Source organism: Perognathus longimembris, chromosome 6, assembly GCF_023159225.1.
Source record: "Perognathus longimembris pacificus isolate PPM17 chromosome 6, ASM2315922v1, whole genome shotgun sequence".
Lineage (NCBI taxonomy): Eukaryota > Metazoa > Chordata > Mammalia > Rodentia > Heteromyidae > Perognathus > Perognathus longimembris.
The window spans coordinates 76946093-76963765 of NC_063166.1; the positions used below are offsets into that span (position 1 = coordinate 76946093).

At 58.1% G+C, this 17673-nt stretch overlaps 1 protein-coding gene across 3 annotated transcripts in view; it reads left to right on the plus strand.

Moving 5' to 3' along the window:
- Positions 1 to 557: 557 nt before the first annotated feature.
- The window catches only part of Slc12a5 (solute carrier family 12 member 5), a 39388-nt gene continuing 22272 nt past the window's right edge, over positions 558 to 17673 (plus strand). For 2 of the 3 annotated variants that reach the window (XM_048349533.1, XM_048349532.1), the window contains exons 1-6: positions 558 to 726; positions 14389 to 14483; positions 14775 to 14906; positions 15185 to 15331; positions 16133 to 16187; positions 16874 to 17004. In XM_048349533.1, coding sequence (XP_048205490.1) covers positions 606 to 726; positions 14389 to 14483; positions 14775 to 14906; positions 15185 to 15331; positions 16133 to 16187; positions 16874 to 17004 — 681 coding nt within the window. In that variant the 5' untranslated portion in view covers positions 558 to 605. Of the gene's footprint in view, positions 727 to 8416; positions 8550 to 14388; positions 14484 to 14774; positions 14907 to 15184; positions 15332 to 16132; positions 16188 to 16873; positions 17005 to 17673 lie in introns of those variants that run through there. The other variant, XM_048349534.1, reaches the window with a different exon arrangement.

Sequence of the window (17673 nt, forward strand, 5' to 3'; positions counted from 1 at the left end):
CCTCTCTTGTGGGGTCTGAGTGGAAATATCTTCTGGGAGCCCTTCTCAGGCCACCCACGAAAGCAGCTCTTCACCCCCCCCCCCACCTCCACACTCTGCCACATCCCACGATCCTGCTTTATTCCTTAACAAATATGTATGACCGCGTGTTTGCTCACTCACACTCTTCCTCCCCTCTCTCATTAGAACATGGGCCACAGGAGGAGAAGCCAGTTCATCTCATTCACGGCTCTGTCCCAGTGGCCCAGCCTGGCACCACTGCCTGGAGGCCATCAACCTGCTGAATGAATGGGTGAGTCCACGGGGGCCCAGGTGTGTGGGAGATCCCGGCAGAGCTGGGCCTCCCCGCGAGGAATGACTCACGGGTGGGTGGGCTCCCCAGGTGGGTCCGAGCCGAGGGCCTGGGAGAGCAGTGGCCAGGCTCGGGAGGCCCCGCGCAGCGGGCACTAGGACCCTGCGCGGCGCGGGGCGGGCGCGGGGCGGGGGGCGGCCGGCGGGCGGGCGGGCGGGCGGGCGAGCGGGAGCCGCTCGGTCTCGCTCCCGGATCCCCACTGCGGCCACTTGTGCGATCCAGGCCGCGCCGCCGGCCGGCCCCGCTCCGCGCCATGAGCCGCAGGTTCACCGTCACCTCGCTGCCCGCCGCGGCGCCCGCCCGCACCCCGGACCCCGAGTCGCGTAGACATTCAGTCGCGGACCCCCGCCACCTCCCGGGGGAAGACGTCAAAGGTAGAGGCCGCAGGGGGGCGGTGCCACCGCAGGGGCGGGGCCACCGCGGGGGCGGGGCTGCGGGGGCGGGGCCATGCCGGGGGCGGGGCCGCACGGGGCGGGCCGGGGCGGGCCTGATGCCTGGAGCCGAGGGGCTGGACTGGAGAGAGGGTCCCCCAGAGAAGAGAAAGTCGTGGGGACCCACCAAGGGACTAGGGGCGCTCGAGCGGAAAGTGAGAGGGGGCGTGGCCATAGCCGATGTGGGCGGGGCCACACTGCGGACCGGGGCCTAGGAGCGTTGGGGCGTGGCGGGGGGCGGCGGGTGGTGAGGGGGGCGAAGGAGGGCGACGATCCTGCCGTGGAGGAGATGGGGTCTCGGCGGGGAAATAGGCCAAGAGGACCATAAAGGGGCGAGCTACCTCGAGTAGGAGACGTCAGAGGGAGGGAGACGGGATTGGGGTGGGGGGTGGGAATTGGGGGAGTATGTGATTAAGGGGCGGGCCCAGATCCGAGGGGAGGAGGCGGGGCTCGGTCGATTTGGAGACCCCCAGAAAGCGCCACCCGCGGGGAGCGGTTGGACAAGGAAGGTGGGAACGGGCCAGGGTGGCGGGAGGGCCGGGGGCGAGAGGGACAGGAATTGAGGTCACCGAGGCAGGTGCCAGGTGGGCGGGCCCTTGGTGCCTGGTGGGTCCCCCGCTCTTCTGCCTTTCTAAAGGAGCCCCCGACGCCTGGGGGAAGGGTAGGCCGAGAAGTTAGTTTGAATCCCGAGCAGCTAGGTCTAGGGTAGCCCCCCAGTCCTGTCTCCCGTAGCCCCCCCGCGAGGGTAAGGGAGAGGCCAGCACGGGCGCGGCGGGGGCGCCTTCCTCACCAGCCCGAAGCCGTGGTAATGGGAGTTACGTGCAGCGTTCAGGGGTTGGGGATCCTCCGGCCCCGGCTGCGCAGAGAATCTCTCCTGAAGGGGGCCACTTGGAGGGGACCCCCTTCCTAGCTCTGCGCCCCTAGACTGGAAGGAACCAGGCCCATGGGCTCGGAGCGCCCCCCGCGCGGGGAGGAGAAAGTGCCTCCCGGGCCCGCCAGGGGTCGCTGCCGAGCCGCCGGTGAGCTCGCCCCGACCCAAGCAAGCCCCAGCGTCCAGACCCCAGGCCGGTGGGGGGGGGGGGGCGGGGGGTTCCTCCGCCAGCTCTTCACCGCATAGATGAACAATCGAGGCCTGCACTTCCGGGGGGGGGGCGGCCCGGTCCTATGAAATGACCGCTTCCTGGATGCGGACACTGGGAGGCTGTGTGTGTGCATGTGTGCTCCTTTCCCTGCCTATCTGTCTTGGAATTTGTCTTATTCCTTTTGGCGTTTTTTCACGAATGGCCTATCAGCCTTCCAGATTTAAAAAAAAAAAAAAAAGTCAGCAATCTGGAGGCATCCTCCCCGCCTCCTCTTCTCTCACCAAATGTAATTGGTCCTCATGGCTTGGCCACTGACCTCCCGAAAGGATCCAGAATCTGTCTGCATTTCTCTCCTGTCACGGTGCTCCTGGTCCAAGCCTTCCAGATCTCACAGGGCTATGGCCGCAGCCTCCTCGCTGTGATCCCTACCTCCAGGCCTGCTCTAATCGTCCCCCACACAAGGCGCCCATCACTGTAGACTAAAGGCCAACCCTTCAGTCTGTCATTCATATTCTTTACCGTTATAGCTATCTCTGTCAATTTACCACCTCCATACACCAGGAAGACTCCTCCTACGAATTATAGCTCATTTCATCCTTTCTGGGAGTCCTTCCTACCTTCCCTCCCTCCCAGGTAAAGGTGGCCATTTCCTTTCAGCCCACTCACTGGAGCACATATCCCAATGGATGGCCGTTATTTGCTTGTGTGTCTCTTTATTAGAGCGTCTCAAGGTCAGGGACTGTCTCCTTTTATCTTTGTGTTCTGAGGCCCAGGCCCAGAACCTGGTGTTTAGTCGGATACTCAGGGCTCTACAGACAAGAAGGTGGTTCTGCACCCTACCCCCTCACCTGGAAGTAAGATAGCCATGTGCTGTGTCCCAAGGTGATTGTGCAGTCTTTCCATTCGTACTGTCAAGTTTCTGCACAGCTGAAGTAAAACGTAGTGCCAGGTTTTGAGTGTGCAGATGTGTGTGCAAGATGGATATGTGTATAATACTATGTGCTTGTGGCTCTGTCTGTGTGTGTGTGTGAGCACCTCAGTGGCTCAGAGCTTATGTGTATTGCCAGTATGTCAGTGGGCACACTGGTGAATATATTTCTGTGTCTATCCATGGGATAGGCACCTTTGTGTAAGCTTGCCCTGGAAGTTCATCTTGGAATGGGTTGAGTGATCTTTAACCTCATAAGCCCTGAGGAAGCCTCAATCATCTCCTCCTTAACAGACACTGTGGGGAATTAGCCCAGGGCGTCCAGGGGAGTCCAGCCTCTGGGGTGCCTTTTCCACAGCTGTTTTTGTGTCAGCCTTCTGGTCTCAGAGGGATGCTCTCCCACCTCTTGTCTCAGGTCCGTAGGGAGGGGTGAGAGTGATTGGGGGGGGGGGACTTCAGGGCACAGGTGTGTGAGCACTGGCTTTTACTCTGGGCCTAGAGAATGGAGCTTGTCCCTTGGGACGCTCTCTGCTGCCAAAATAGCAGCTCCCAGGGACAGTGTGACCTGCCAAGGGTGGAAGAGGCCAGTCAGAGGCTGAGCCTTGGACCCACCATTAACCCTGGGCTGCTGCTGCCCACCCCATAGCAGATGGAAGAGGCCATTTAGAGGCTGACCTCTGGTTGGACCCACCATCAACCCTTGGCTGCAGCCCACCTGTGTCTTGGCTGCCTCACCTGTTCCTTGAGAAGGCTGATGGTGATCTGGTTGGACACAAGTGGGCCGGGGACCAACTGTTACAATGCTGAAATATTCCCCCATTCGTTTTAAGTCCCACACTGTGCCTCAGTTTCTCAGAGAGGAGGTAGGAAACTGGAAAGAGCCATAGGACAGACAGGACCAACGCTGAGGGAAAGGGATTATATTTTAGGCTGGGGGGACGGAGCAGGACCAATGAGAGCCATTGGAGCCATTGTGCTCTAGCTCAGCCCCTCTGATGGTGTTGCCTTGGGCACATTGCTCCTCTCCCCAGGCCTCAGTTTAACCACATGTGGTAGAAAGGAGTTGACAGGAATGGCCCATCCAGCCATTGAAATACTAAGAGTTGCCAGGTGCAGGTGGCTCACGCCTGTAATTCTAGCTAATCAGGAGGCTGAGATCTGAGGATCAAGATTCAAAGCCAGCCTAGGTAGGAAAGTCTGTGAGACTCTTTTCTCCAATGAACCACCAGAAAAGCCGGAAGTGGAGCTGTGTCTTAAGTGGTAGAGCACTTGCCTTGAGCAAAAGAGCTCAGGGACAGTGTCCAGGCCCAGAATTCAAGCCCCAGTGTCAGCACACACACACACACACACACACACACACACACACACACACACACACACACACACACACAGGGTTTCTGATGACCTAGAAGGGTCAAGCTGTCCACATCCCCCATAAACATGTGGAAACCTCACATCTCAGTCTCTCAATCTGTAAATTGGGAAGGACACTGTTGTCATCCTCCCTCCCTCCCTCCCTCAACCCCCCCCCAATACACAATCTGGAGATCTCGGTCCAAGAAGTTTTCTAGTTGCTGTAGCCTCAGTTTCACAGGACTCGGCACCTCACTGCCCAGTACCTCAGCCCAAGGTGAGCCCTAGGATTCTCCATAGCAACAAACTGGTTATGAACGGGGCTGCAGTTGCCATGGTGACAAGCCTCTTTCTCCCTCTCTCTCTCTCATCCCCCTCCTCTCCGCTTTCTGTCTTCTCAATGAACCAGAGTGATCTGCAGGCCTTCGCTCTCCAGGTGGGATGGGGGTGGGGCTGAGGGCAGTGGGAGGGGGTCTGGATTGGGAAAAGGGGGAAGACAGGCTGAGTCTGCAGGGGAATAGGGGGGCTGTTGGGGTTCTGTTGCCATGGTAACAGGTCTGCAGCCTGTTAATTAAGCCCCCGGTTGCCACGGAGACGGTGGTGGTTGACGTGCTCACGGTGAGCCCCGTGTGTGTGTGTGGGGGGGTGTGCTATGCACTGGACTCATCAATTCACTGCTAGGATCTGGGGTCTGGAGGATGGGGCATGCAGATGGGGGGACATTGGAAGACAGAGAGGGCTTGGGGCCTTTGCTCCATGAGACCACAGCTGAGGGTGGGCGGGCAGGTTGTGAGGTAGTGCCATGGAGATAAGGGTGGGTAGGGATTGAACCATCAGAGAGAACGTACACTTCGTGCTGGAAAAGGAAGACCAAGTCAGCTGACTGCAGTTTTCTCCGATGGCCCCCCTCTTCTGATTCAGTAGATGAGGCCTTGGGCTAGAGGTTGGGGTGCTGGAGTGCCACAAGTTTACTCCATGAAGAACATACCTTCTGTTCCACTTCCATTTCCAGACTCCAATGTCACTATAAGTGGTGAGTGGGAAAAAAATGTATAAAGTCTCTTTCAGGTCTCAAATCCTGATCAAGGGAAAACAGCTTCTCTGAGCTTTTTTTTCCCCCTCTCTGAGAAGCATAAGGTGGGAGGGGGTATAAATTGTAGCGCTTCAGAGTTCAAAAATAGGACCTTGCCCAGCTCTGCATGTTGTGCTGCTTTAACGAGAGCGTTTTGTTAGCATTGCATCTCCCAAGGGCTCTGGACCCCAGAACTGTGACTGGAGAAAGTACTTTGTGGACAGCCATATGCCCGGGTCTTAGAGCTGAGGGCCTCTTCTTGCTGACCAGGCTCATGCTGGCACTATAGGAGGTTCTTGCCACACACTTGCTTATAGCTTCACCACAGACAGTATCAGCCCAGGATAGGACTCAGTCTCCTTGAGAGGTGAGCGGTGTTAGTTGAGGGGCTGGGGTCTTCCCCTGGGGCTGTATCATACTTGGCCTGGGATCCAAAGGAAGAACTTTGTGATTTTTAGCCTGAGACTCATTGTCAGACTGCATAGGATCTTGTAGCCTAGCCCTTTCAGTTTACAAATAGGGATACTGAGGCCCAGAGAGGGGGACTTGCATTTTGTCCAGGGGTGTGCAGACTTCTGAGGGGGAATCCAGGATAGAACCACAATTCATGAGTCCCAGATAGTTCAAGAGATCAAAACTCCAGTGAGGGAAGATGGATAGAGCTTCAAAGGCAAGAGGAATCACTCTGCCTTCACCCAACCCCCTAGAGAGCTAGGTTTCCCCCATGTTGGGTTGTTCTCTGAGTGGGTCAGAGCTGCACTAGCTCTGGGACACAAATGGAGGAAATGCTTCCCCAAGGAACCCCTCAGACCTGGAATTGCTGCAGAACTTCGGCAATTATCCTTTTCCACAGTATTTCTCAAACAAACATACTTGACATGTTTTACTGTGTTACGCATATCTGCAGAGTAATGGAAGACCACATTGCTGCTGGAGTGTTGAGAAATTGTTGGGAAATGGTCTTTCCACTGCTATCCTTTCAGCACCCATCACCAATCCAAAACCATCTCACCGTGTGTGTGTGTGTGTGTGTGTGTGTGTGTGTGTGTGTGTGTGTGTTACTCTTTGGGAGAGTCTAAAGTGTTGGTGGGGTGTCCACAAAGCTACGTGGTAGTGACATCTCATGGGTGCCCTCCCCCCTTTCCCCCCCACCGCAGAAGACCCCGTCGCTGACCCAACCTTAGACCATTCATAAATCTGTGTGGGAAAAAAAAAAAAAAATGGTGGGCACTGTCCATAGTCCTGAAACATCCTGTCATGCAGGTTGCCGTGGCGGTGACTGACGCCTGGGGACCGTTGAAGGCCTTCAGTTGAAAGGCCAGAGGCCACCCTGGCCCTGCAGATCCAAAGCCTGAGCATCAAAGGGGGCGAAGCTCATCTTAGACTCAATCCCTGATGTTTTCTTTTTAGGAGCTGGAGAAGGAGAAGCTGCTGAGTAGCCTCACGGTGACCCTCCTTCCCGCTCTCCCTACCTTCCATTCCCTCCCATTCCTTTCTTCTCTCTCCCTCCTTCCCTCCCTTCCCCATTTTGAGACAGGTTTTGCTATATAGTCCCAGGCTGGCTTTGAATTCAGGATCGGTCTGTTCCAGCCTCTTAAATGCTGGGACTACAGGGGTATATTACTATACTGGGCTCTTTTAATCAAGGGCAAGACTAATTTAAAAGGGGGTCCTGTTAGGAGAAAGGTCCTAAATTAGAGTAAAAGGAGTAGGGTTCTAGGCTGGATCCCATCCTTCACTAGCGTTATGTCTATAGGTAAACATCTTCCCTCTTTGGTTCTTCATTTTTTTTTTTTGCACCTATAAAAGGTAAGATGACCCAGTCCTATAGCCCATCCTCACCCAATCCTACAGCCCCTGGAATTGAGAGGACCAGCATTGGAAAGGAGGCCGACTGTGAAGACATTTTCCCTTAATTCACTCGTGCCCTCATATGTTTAACTGCCAGAGATGCAAAGGGCCCACACTTCTGATGCCCCTTTCCCGAGAAGTCTCCATCACCAGCTCCTGCCTGGATTCTAGGGGTGCCAAAGCATCTGAGGATGATCAAAACCCTGTGTGTGTGTGGAGGGGGGAGGGACTGGTTTTAGCAGGGGTGTGGGGGGGGGAGACACACCGAGAGCATGTCAGCTCTGGAAGCCTCAGAAAGCAATCCTGGATTAGGGGATTAGACACTCCCGCCCCAGGAGAAAATCTGGTCCCCAACAGACAGGCGGCCCAGTTCCCCCTCCCCCACCCGGTTCCTGGCCAGCCTGGGGCGAGCACACGCTCTCCCTAGAGGTTGCACCATCCCGGGTGGAAAGTGAATTCTCCCCAAGCCCCACTGCTGCCCCCTCTCCCACCGCAGGACCACTCTCCCCGGCCTGGAAGTCCCCGTGTGGAGTCCAGAGACTTGCCTTGGGGGTGAGATGCGGAGTCTCCTCCTGTCCGGCTACGCATGAGGAGAGAGTTCTCTGTAACTCACCCATTTAAAACCAGGAGGGGCCAGACAGCCCGGTGACCCGAGCCCCTTCGGGGCGCAGCCCAGCGCGTCCCATGTAGGCCTTGGACTTTGCATCCCTCCCGCTCCGGCCTCCTGGTTCTCTTCCCTGCAGGATAGGCCTCTCCAGCTTGGCAGACAGACTCCCGAGGGCCCCACCTTCCAGGGCAGCGCCCCCCCCACCGCCTCAGTCCCCCTCCTCTTCCCCCTGGGGGTCGCCCCAGACCCCCCAGCCAGGCAGCCGCTGCGGGGCCGCCTCCCCGCGGCCGCGACCTAGTTCCCTGCCGTTATTTTTAGGGCGCGGGATGGCACCTGCCCACGTGCCGGGCCCCGCCTGCGCCGGGGAGTGGGGGGGGGGGAGCTGCGTCTGCTCGGGGGAGGCGAGGGCTGCGCCCCCCGCAGCCTCCCCTCGTCCCACCCGCGCGAGCCCCCGTGCTCCTGCCGGGGGGCCGTCGGGCTCGCGCGGCCCGCCCCCGGCCTCCTCCCCCGGGCTCCCCCCAGCCCGCCAGTGGCTCACGCCTCCTGCATACGGGATGAGGTGAGCCGCGCCGCGGCTGCGAGGGGGCGCGCGCGGGTGTGAGCGTGTGTCCGCGCGAGTGTGTGTGCGCCGGGCGGGCGGGCGGGCGGGCACTGCAGCTTCTTCCTCCGTGGAGCGGAGAGCGAGCGAGAGCTAGAGCGAGCGAGCGAGCAAGGGAGAGAGAGAGCGAGCGAGCGAGCGAGCGGGCGAGCGCGGCGAAGGCGGGCAGAGGGGTGCGGGCGAAGCGGCGCAGCCATCCCCGGCCCGGAACCGCGCCGCCACCATGCTAAACAACCTGACGGACTGCGAGGACGGCGATGGGGGAGCCAACCCCGGTAAGCAGTGGTCCGGGGGCGGCGGGGAGGGGAGGGGGCGGCTCCGGGTGAGAGGCGGAGCGGGGCGGGGGGGGGGGGGCGCCGCCTGCCGAAGACCCGGGCCAGGGACGCGCGGCGCCCGGAGCCCCGAGCCCCGCTCCATTGGAATGCGCCAGGCGCTGTCCGAGGTGCTGGAATGCGCCGCGCCCGGGGGGCCAGCTGGGCCGGAGGGGTGGTCGTGATCAGCGGCCTGGGGCTGCCCACTTGGGTTAACTGAGCCGAGGAAGCAGCGGGAAGGGGATGGAAGATCTAGAATGAGCTGACATGCAGCTCGACGGGTGTGTGTGTGGGGGGATATGGCTCCTTTCCCCGATTGGGGACCCGGGCGTCCTGGCGCAGAGCGGGGACCGGTGGGGCCTGGGGGCGCACTCTGCTGCAGTCCCTTGCTCGGAGCCTTCCAGATGGAAGGTGGGAGAAAGGTGGCTGTGATGCTGGGGAGCATGTGACAGCCCCCGTCCGGGCTGAGGTGTCCCCTAGGGGGACACTTGGTGCAGTCCAGACCCCTCCCCCGAGGCTTCCCGAGTCCCGACCTCCTTCTGAAGCGACCTCCTCTAGATTCTCAGCTCTACTTTGCGAAATCTCCTCTCCTTGTCGTTTCCCCGTGGGTTCCTATGCAGGACTAGAAGCTCGACCACCCTCCTTTCTTCCCTCTTGCCCCTTCTGTTGGTATCCTGGGGCCAGAGCAGTGTGGTTTCCAGGGCGGGGTAGGGAGGAGTCTTTCTAGGTAGCTCTCCTAGCTTTCGTGGCGGGAGGCCTCAGACACGGGGTCCCCACGACCGACCGATCAAATCCCGGGCTCCGCGGCACCGGCACTGCAGACACCGCGCTGCTGCGGTGGGTGCGGAGATTGGTCAGGAGATAAGGTGCTCTGAGCAAGTGCTTTTGCGCTTCCTGCTCTCTCCCCTTCCTCCTCCGCGGCTTCCCTGTTCCGAGGTCTTGGGGCCAGCCACCCCCTCGGGTTCCCAGGCCCCCCGCCGCCCCCCAGCGGCCTCAGCCATCCATCACGGCTGTCAGCCGCCCCCAGCCCCCACCCTCCGGTGGCGCTGCGTCCCCTGCGCAGTAGCGCACCTCCCGCGCCTGCTGTCTGCGCTCAGCGCCTTCAAACGCTCCCTTGGGCATTGCTTGACCCTCTGGGCCGAGACTCCCGCAGACTTCTGGGTGCAGGGATGGCAGAAGGGGCCCCAAGGGCCAAAAAAGCGTGATCTTTCAGCCACTGGGAGATTTGACTCTGAGATCCTCTATTCTGGATCCCAAGTCAGGGCCAAATGGGGGCTTGAAAGGGTTAGGACATCAAGGTGCCCAGATCCTTTGCCGGAGAGCCCCTCCTCCCCATCCATCCCCAGGCCGGGTCCTGTACGGGAGCCAGAACGGCCCTGCTGACCAGCTCATCCATCTCTCCGGTGACCCTGAGGTCACCTCATCACATAGCCGTCTCCACCCGCGGCCTCAGCTGTAGGGGGAGGGGGTTTGCCAAAATCCTGCCTGCAGCAGCTCCAGAAGTCTCAAACGCAGCGCCCAAGGAACAAGGTGGTGTCGTTTCCTTCTGGAACCCCCTTCCCATGACTCCACTCTGGGACAAGGGCTCAGGTTGGGAGGTAATCTCTCGGCTCCCCGCCCCCCCCTCCCCATATAGCCCGATCTTCTAGCTCCTGCTTCCTTTACCAATGCTTCAGTGGGCCTCTAGATATCCACGGGGGGCTCTGGAGTCCTAGCAAGAGGCATCTATGTGTTTGCAATAGCAGTCGAATGAGGAACTCTTCGGTTCTCATCCCTCCCTATTAGTTCCTAAACACGGCAGCAGGGGCCCATCTGGAGACCTTTCTATATATAGGGTCCAGGACTTGGAACCGGAGTGGCCAGGATCTGCGTCAGGCATTCGGGTCCCAGAGAGCCCAGGCCTCCAGGGAGCCTAGAGGAAGTGGTAGGAGTTGCTGAAGACTTTCTGAGCTTGAAGAGAGATCGGAGAAGCCCCTGGAATTGGAATCTAGACTCTTGGAGCTGGATGGAAGGCCCTGGATGCTGACCTCAGGGAGGAGGGAGTGGCCCACACAAGAGGTCTTCTCTGGGGGCCACAGAAGGACCCAAGGATCTTGTCCCCGGGGTCCACTTCTCCTTTTCCCTTGAGGTCTGAGCCCCCTCTGCCTCTCCAGGCTGGCCTCGGGATTCCCCCAGGTCCAGCCCTAGGCCCCGGGGGGGGGGGCGGAGGAGGGGGGCGGCTCCTTAGTCCTCGCGGCCGCTCTCCAGTTTCCTCCCCGGGAGCCCTGGCCGCCACAGCTTAATTGAAAGCCGATTCGGGCTGAGAGCTCCCAGGGGGCGGGGGCGGGGGCGGGGAGGGCGCAGCTTCAGTCTGGCCCGGCCTCTCTCCCTGGGCGGGCCGCTCGGCCCTCCCCCAGCACCCTGACTCCGGGCTCTGGGGAGTCAGAGTTTCCCCTTCCCTGTCCTGTTCCTTTGAGAACTCAGAAGCAGGCTCCCCACACCCCCCCCCCCCGCCCCCCTCAACTGGTGCGCCCGGCGTTCCAGGGAGGGGACGAAATCCGCCTTTGGCGGTGACAAGGCCAGGAGCCTGGCGTCCCGCCCAGACAGCGGATGGAAAGGCGGGACCCAGGACTAGCTTACCGAGCCGCCCCCCTTCCCTGCCCTCTTCTCCTGGCTGGGATCGGGCCTGTCGTCTGGCTCTGCGCTGCGCGCCGCGTTACATAAGCGGCTGCGGGCGCGTGGCCGGCTCCGCTCGCTCGGCGCAGCGCTCTCGGCCCGCGCGGTCACCATGGAGACCAGAGTCGGGCTGCCTAGTTCTGGGGTCTCCGGCCAGGATGCCCTTCTTCTTCTCGCCACCTATTCACCTCCCGCCCCTAGCCCTCCCCCCGGCCCTACCCCCGCAAAAGAGGAGGGTTTGGAGAAAGGTGTGACAGGCGGAGGAGAGGCGCTCTGCAGTTGGTGGTCCTTGGTCCCGGAGAGATGCCGGCTCTAAGAGAGGGGAGCCAGACCGAAAGGAAACAGGGCAAGCCCCTACATCTTGCAGTGGGGGATGGGTGTGGGGTGAGGAGCACCGGTTGGTTGTGCACCAGATACTTGTCATAGTGACAGTAATAGCTACCCGCGGAGGGGTGGGCACACACCCAAGGTGCATTATCCCAGCGAACCCCCTAACCACTCACGCTGTGAGTTACGCACAATGGACACCCCATTGCAAAGAAGACTGTGGCTGGCCGGACCTGAAGACGTAGCAACGAGGCTAGGTTCGGGACCTAGATTTCCGGGACTCCAGCCCTTTCCCTTAGCTGTTAGGAAATTTCCTGTCACCTCACGCCCTTGCACCTTCTCTAGTTCCTACAGGGTGCATCAAGAACAGGAGAAACCTTGTCAGCATTTTCAAAGGAGAGAGAACTTGGGCAGGCTGAGATCTGAGAATCATGGTTCAAAGCCAACCCAGGAAAATCATTGAGATTCTTACCTCCAGTTAACCAGAAAAAAGCCAGAAGGGGACGGTGGCTCAAGTGATAGAGTGGCGGCCTTGAAGGAAAAGCTGAGACAGTGCCTAGCCCTTGAATCCAAGCCACAGTATTGGCACAAAACAAAACAGAAAACAAAGCAAAAAAAAAAAAAAAAAGCCAGGTGTTGGTGGCTCACGCCTGTGATCCTAGCAACTCAGGAGACTGAGATCTGAGAATTGTAGTTCAAAGCTAACCTGAGTGGGAAAGTCCATGAGACTTTTACCTCTAATAAACCACCATAAAGCTACAAGTGAAGCTCTGGAGAGAGAGAGAGAGAGAGAGAGAGAGAGAGAGAGAGAGAGAGAGAGAGAGAGAGAGAGAGAGAGAGAGAGAGAGAGAGAGAGAGAACCTACTTACGTTCCTACTTCAACACTGTTGTCTGGCCCCCAGACAGCTGTTCTGAGGCCCTGGAGTATGAAGGGAGACCTTAGAGAATTCACATCTAAAGACTATTTCCTGCATCTATCAGGGGAGGATGCATCATAGTCCCATGTGAGAAAAAAGAGCTGGTAGTGACCCCCTATTAGGCAACCAGGTGTATCTGCCTGGATGAGCGAGCGAGGTGGTGACAGGAGGCTGGGTGGCCGCGAGCTTCCCTGGAATCGATGCTGCTTTGTTTCTAGTCATTTGTAGCCAGGGTGGGATTGGGTGGTCATGCTCTGGAGATGGGCCCTAGCTGAGTGACGGAGGCAGGGCTCTGGGAGGCAGGGAGGAGGATGCAGAGAATTTGAATAGGGATGGGGAGGAGCGCCAAGAAATAAAGAGATCAAAGATGCCAAGTTCCATTTGGGATTGTCAGTGAGGAATCTCTCCAGGGGCATCTCCGGGGAGATGTCGACTGCTGGTGTTCAGCCCTGTGGCCGAGAAGATGCATCCACCGAGGCCTCAGATCTTTCTGAAGGACCCTTCCCTTGTTGCGGACCTTTCTCCTTGAGCGATCATCCGGATACACGGCTTATCCCACGCCCTCACCTTCTGCATACCCCAGCCTAGGCAGATCCCATCCATATACCCAGTGGCTTCTGGACATGTCAGCTTGAGGACCTTAAAGTATCTCACCCTCAACTAAATTTGGCATCTTCCTCACCCCGACTTCTAGCCTTCCAGGTTATTAAGGACCACCATCGCCAACTCATTCACCCATGGTAGAAACCCCAGGCATTACCTGTCATTCCTCCTTTTCTCCCCAGACATGTGGCATAGAAAAGTGCCGGTGATTCTTCAGTCCACCCATCCATTGTCCCACAATTCTGTGGTCTTGATCTTCTTCACTTGTCCTTGCCTGGGTTCCTGAAACTCTTTGCATTCCTTTCTGTTTCTGTATTGTTCTAAAACATATCTGGGCTCCTAGCGCCTCTGGAAGAGTCCATGATTGCCCATCCAGGCATGAGGTCTCGATTCTTTAATGTGGCCTGCTCATTCTTTAAGGACGTTCTGCACCTTACCTTCTCAGGAAGGTCTTTTTGCCAATCCATTGGTCATTCTTGAGCTGCTTCCTCACCTCCGTACACAACAACCCCCTTCCTCAGACTCAGCCAGATCCTACTTCGTTCAGCATCTCCAACTCACCTCTGAGCCATCGAACATGCTGTTCTGCTGTTCTGTCTGCCTGGAACACTCTCCCGCCTCCCTCCCAGTCTAGTTCTTACTCATCTTTCGGTTCACAGCTGACACGTCACTTCCTCTAGGAAGGCTTCCGTGACCTCCCAGCCCGGGCTGGGTGCCCTCCTGCGTTCCCACAGTGCCTTATTCATCTTTCTACATGGACTTTATCACTTTGGATTGGGAATTCCTGGTTACTGCTTGGCTCCCTGGCCTTGGTCTGATTTCCTAAGGGCAGATCCAGTCCTTTTCTGTGTTTTCTTCCCTCTCCATTCCTGTGTTGGCACATGGAAGAAATCTAGATGACGGCAAGGATGGCTATGGAGGTGACAGAGGGGTCACATCTCCAAGAGGTGGAGCGAGTGTCCTTGGGGCTTCAGGCTGCAGTGTCCTCTGCCTTCCTCCCCAGGGAAGAACGTGTCTGCCCCCAAGCAGCAGTTATGTCCAGGAAGAGAACTCTGAGGAGTCTGATTGTCCCCCGGTGACATAGAACCCACAGGAACAGGAAAACGCTCACCTGTCCACTACACTCCTAGAACATACCAGGCAGGGCATGGGCTCCGTGTACATGCTGTGAGCTCCAAAGACGGTGGCCCCTTTCTCCAGTTATGACCCAGCCAGGCCCAGGGTTCCAGAAGCCACAGGACTGTGTGGGTGGTGAGGGACAAACAGTGGGTTCTGGGCCACTGACTGGTGTGCTTTCTCAGGTGATGGTAACCCCAAGGAAAGCAGTCCCTTCATCAACAGCACCGACACAGAGAAGGGAAAGGAGTACGATGGCAAGAACATGGCCCTGTTTGAGGTGGGCTGATCAGGCTGCTGAACCCCAATCTGCAGATAGGCACCCTGGCTCATAAGCTGCTCCCTCTCTGCCGGGGAAGAGTAGCCTCCTCTCCATCCCTCCCTCCCCCTACCACCTCCCCTCCCTCTATGTCACCATGTTTCCTGTTCCTCCCCCTCAATTCCTCCCCCTCTCATCCCAACCTCAGTAGTTTGGCCTCCATCTTCCTACCACCCACTTTACCCTACACCCACCCCCCTGCCCCCAAATCTGGTCCCCCAGTTTCCTCACATGGATGCCTTTCCTCCTTAGGAGGAGATGGACACCAGCCCCATGGTGTCCTCCCTGCTCAGTGGCCTGGCCAACTACACCAACCTTCCCCAGGGAAGCAGGGAGCACGAAGAGGCCGAAAACAATGAGGGTGGAAAAAAGAAGCCGGTGCAGGTGGGGCCTGGGGGTGGGGGGAGAGAAGGGGGGAGGGAGGATTCTGTGGGAGGGAGGGATGACAGGGCAGGGGGGAGGGGGAGGTGTGGGAGATGAGGGAGGAGATGAAGAGGAGGAGGGAGGCCAGGAATGGTGGAGGAAGAGGGGTGGGGCCGGAGGCTGGAGGAGGGAAGCAGCATGAAGGGTTGGCGCATGGGGTGGGGGGGATGGAGGAAGAGTAGGCTGGCGTGTGGGTAATGAGTTGCGGCTGTGGAGACTGATGCAGGCCTTCCTGGCAGGCCCCACGCATGGGCACCTTCATGGGCGTGTACCTCCCGTGCCTGCAGAACATCTTTGGCGTCATTCTCTTCCTGAGGCTCACCTGGGTGGTGGGCATCGCAGGCATCATGGAGTCCTTCTGCATGGTCTTCATCTGCTGCTCCTGCGTGAGTGAGGCCCCTCCCCTGTCCGTCCCCGACAGCTGGGTCTTGGCAGAGGCCTGGGGGTGGGAGGTGGGGAGGGTAGAAGCATGAGACCTGAGCTTTTTATAGGAGCCGCGGCTTATGATGTTGGGGAGAAAATTAGGTCTGACTTGATCTTCTTGCTCCACACAAGCTTGTCCCTGATGGCTAGAAACCAGATTTCACCTGGATCTGTGTGTGTGTGTGTGTGTGTGTGTGTGTGTGTGTGTGTAATTACACAAGGAATGTAATTCATTGATGAAAATGATCAGTGCAGAGACGAAAAGTCACCTGTCACTCAATAATAGTTCACGTTTTGCGAGGTCCCCACCGACAGAAAAAAAAAAAAAAAAGAGATTGTGTCACGAATAGCATTGTAACTGGATTCTCATCCTCTCTGAGGATTTTTTTTTTTGGCTGTGCTCTCTCCGGGTAAAACCCCGAGACGGCTCTGTGTGTGGGGCAGCCATGCTGGACCACACCACCTATGCCAACCGGGTTTGAGAGGGGAAGCAGTGGGTGTTGTCTCAGGTCGTGGCAGCTGGGGGTGGGAGCCGGTAAGCAGCGTCCTCAGGCGCAAGTGGCTCTGCTCTTCCCATTCACACAGTGAACAAGAGGTTTTCTTGAGAAGGAGCTGGCACAAGTAGAACTTGGAACGGGCCCAGGGAGAAGCTGAGCAGGAGAAATCCTGTGGGTTTGGCCGGTGTGTCCGGGGTATCTGGCTTGGCCTTGGCCCAGACCACTGTGGCCCCCAGTAGCCACCACTCTGATACTCTTTCCTCACAGACGATGCTCACCGCCATCTCCATGAGTGCGATCGCAACCAATGGCGTAGTGCCTGGTATGTGTTGGGGGGAGGGCTCCCGCGGAGGGGAGGGGCCGTATTGCAGACCGCTGGGAGGCTGGGCTATTGGGCTATGGCCATTTACGGGGAGAGATGGGGGGGCAGCCTGTTGTGGAGTGGCAGAGAGTGAGACAGTGCCTAGTATTGAACGGGGTAGCGTCCACCTGCCCTCCCTCAGCCCGAGACCCTCGTCACATCCTGTGAGCATAGTAATTAGTGCGGAAACATGATAATTAGTGCTGAAATTTTTATACGTACTGGTTGGTTGGGTCTCCCACAGTCCCCTTCTGGGCTGTAGCCTGAGGCTCCCGGGCAGCCCTGTTCTGCCCCCTGTCTCTCACTCCCTGGAGCAGCACCCCCTGAAGCTGCACCCCCCTGGAGCAACACAGTACCCCTCAACCCTTTTTGTTGTTGGTGGTGGTGGTCATGAATCTTGAACTCACTGCCTAGGTGCTGTTCTGAGCTTTCTTCGTTCAAGGCTAATGCTCTACCACTTGGAGCCACAGCGCCACTTCCAGTGTTCTGGTGGTTAATTGGAACTAAGAGTCTTCATGGACTTTCCTGCCCAGGCTGGCTCTGAACTGTGATCCCCGGACCTCAGCCTCCAGAGTAGCTAGGATGACAGGCGTGAGCCACCAGTGCCTGGCTTCCACCCTCTTGTTGACACTAGGTTTTCTCTGCAGCTGGTGGCTCCTACTACATGATTTCCAGGTCTCTGGGCCCAGAGTTTGGGGGCGCCGTGGGCCTCTGCTTCTACCTGGGTACGACGTTTGCTGGGGCCATGTACATCCTGGGTACCATCGAGATCCTGCTGGTGAGAGGGGCTGGGGAGGAGGCATGGGGGAGGGGAGAGCGAGAGCATGGCGGGGGATAGGTCCCAGGTTGCTGGCCAGTTCACCCATGATCCCTAGCTACTTCCCAAGGGCCAAGCCACTCCATAAGGCCAAAGCGGAATCCGATGTGGTCTGTCTTGAACGAGTTCCCAGTCTAGTTGGGGAGACAAGATACAATAATTATGTAACACAAACAGCTGTGGTTTATCAGGCACCCACTGAGCTCTCAGCGCAGTTCCAAGTGCTTTCCAGTCATTATCTCAAATCCTGAGAGGTTTAAGTGTCCCAATGCCCATTTTACAAATGAGAGGCTCAGAGAGGTGAGATCACTTGCTCAAGGTCACTCAGCGGCCAGGGAGGTGTCAGAAGGGGGTTGATCGGGGTTAAACTAAGGGTAGGAATAAGGAGAGCACTGCCATACAATAGCTACCATTTCGTGATTGCCTTGCACACACCAGGAACGGTGCTGAGTGCTTGGGAATGTCAGTGGTAGAGGCCTGATGGCTCCTTGATCGCAAGATAGAACCACAGGAGGAGCCAGTGTCGGGCTCAGGACTCACGGGAGGAAAGCAGGTCACCGGACTGTTTGAAGGACAGGGATGCTGACTTAGGTCTCTGCTTCCTTAGGTCCCTGCCCTTCCTGTAGGGTT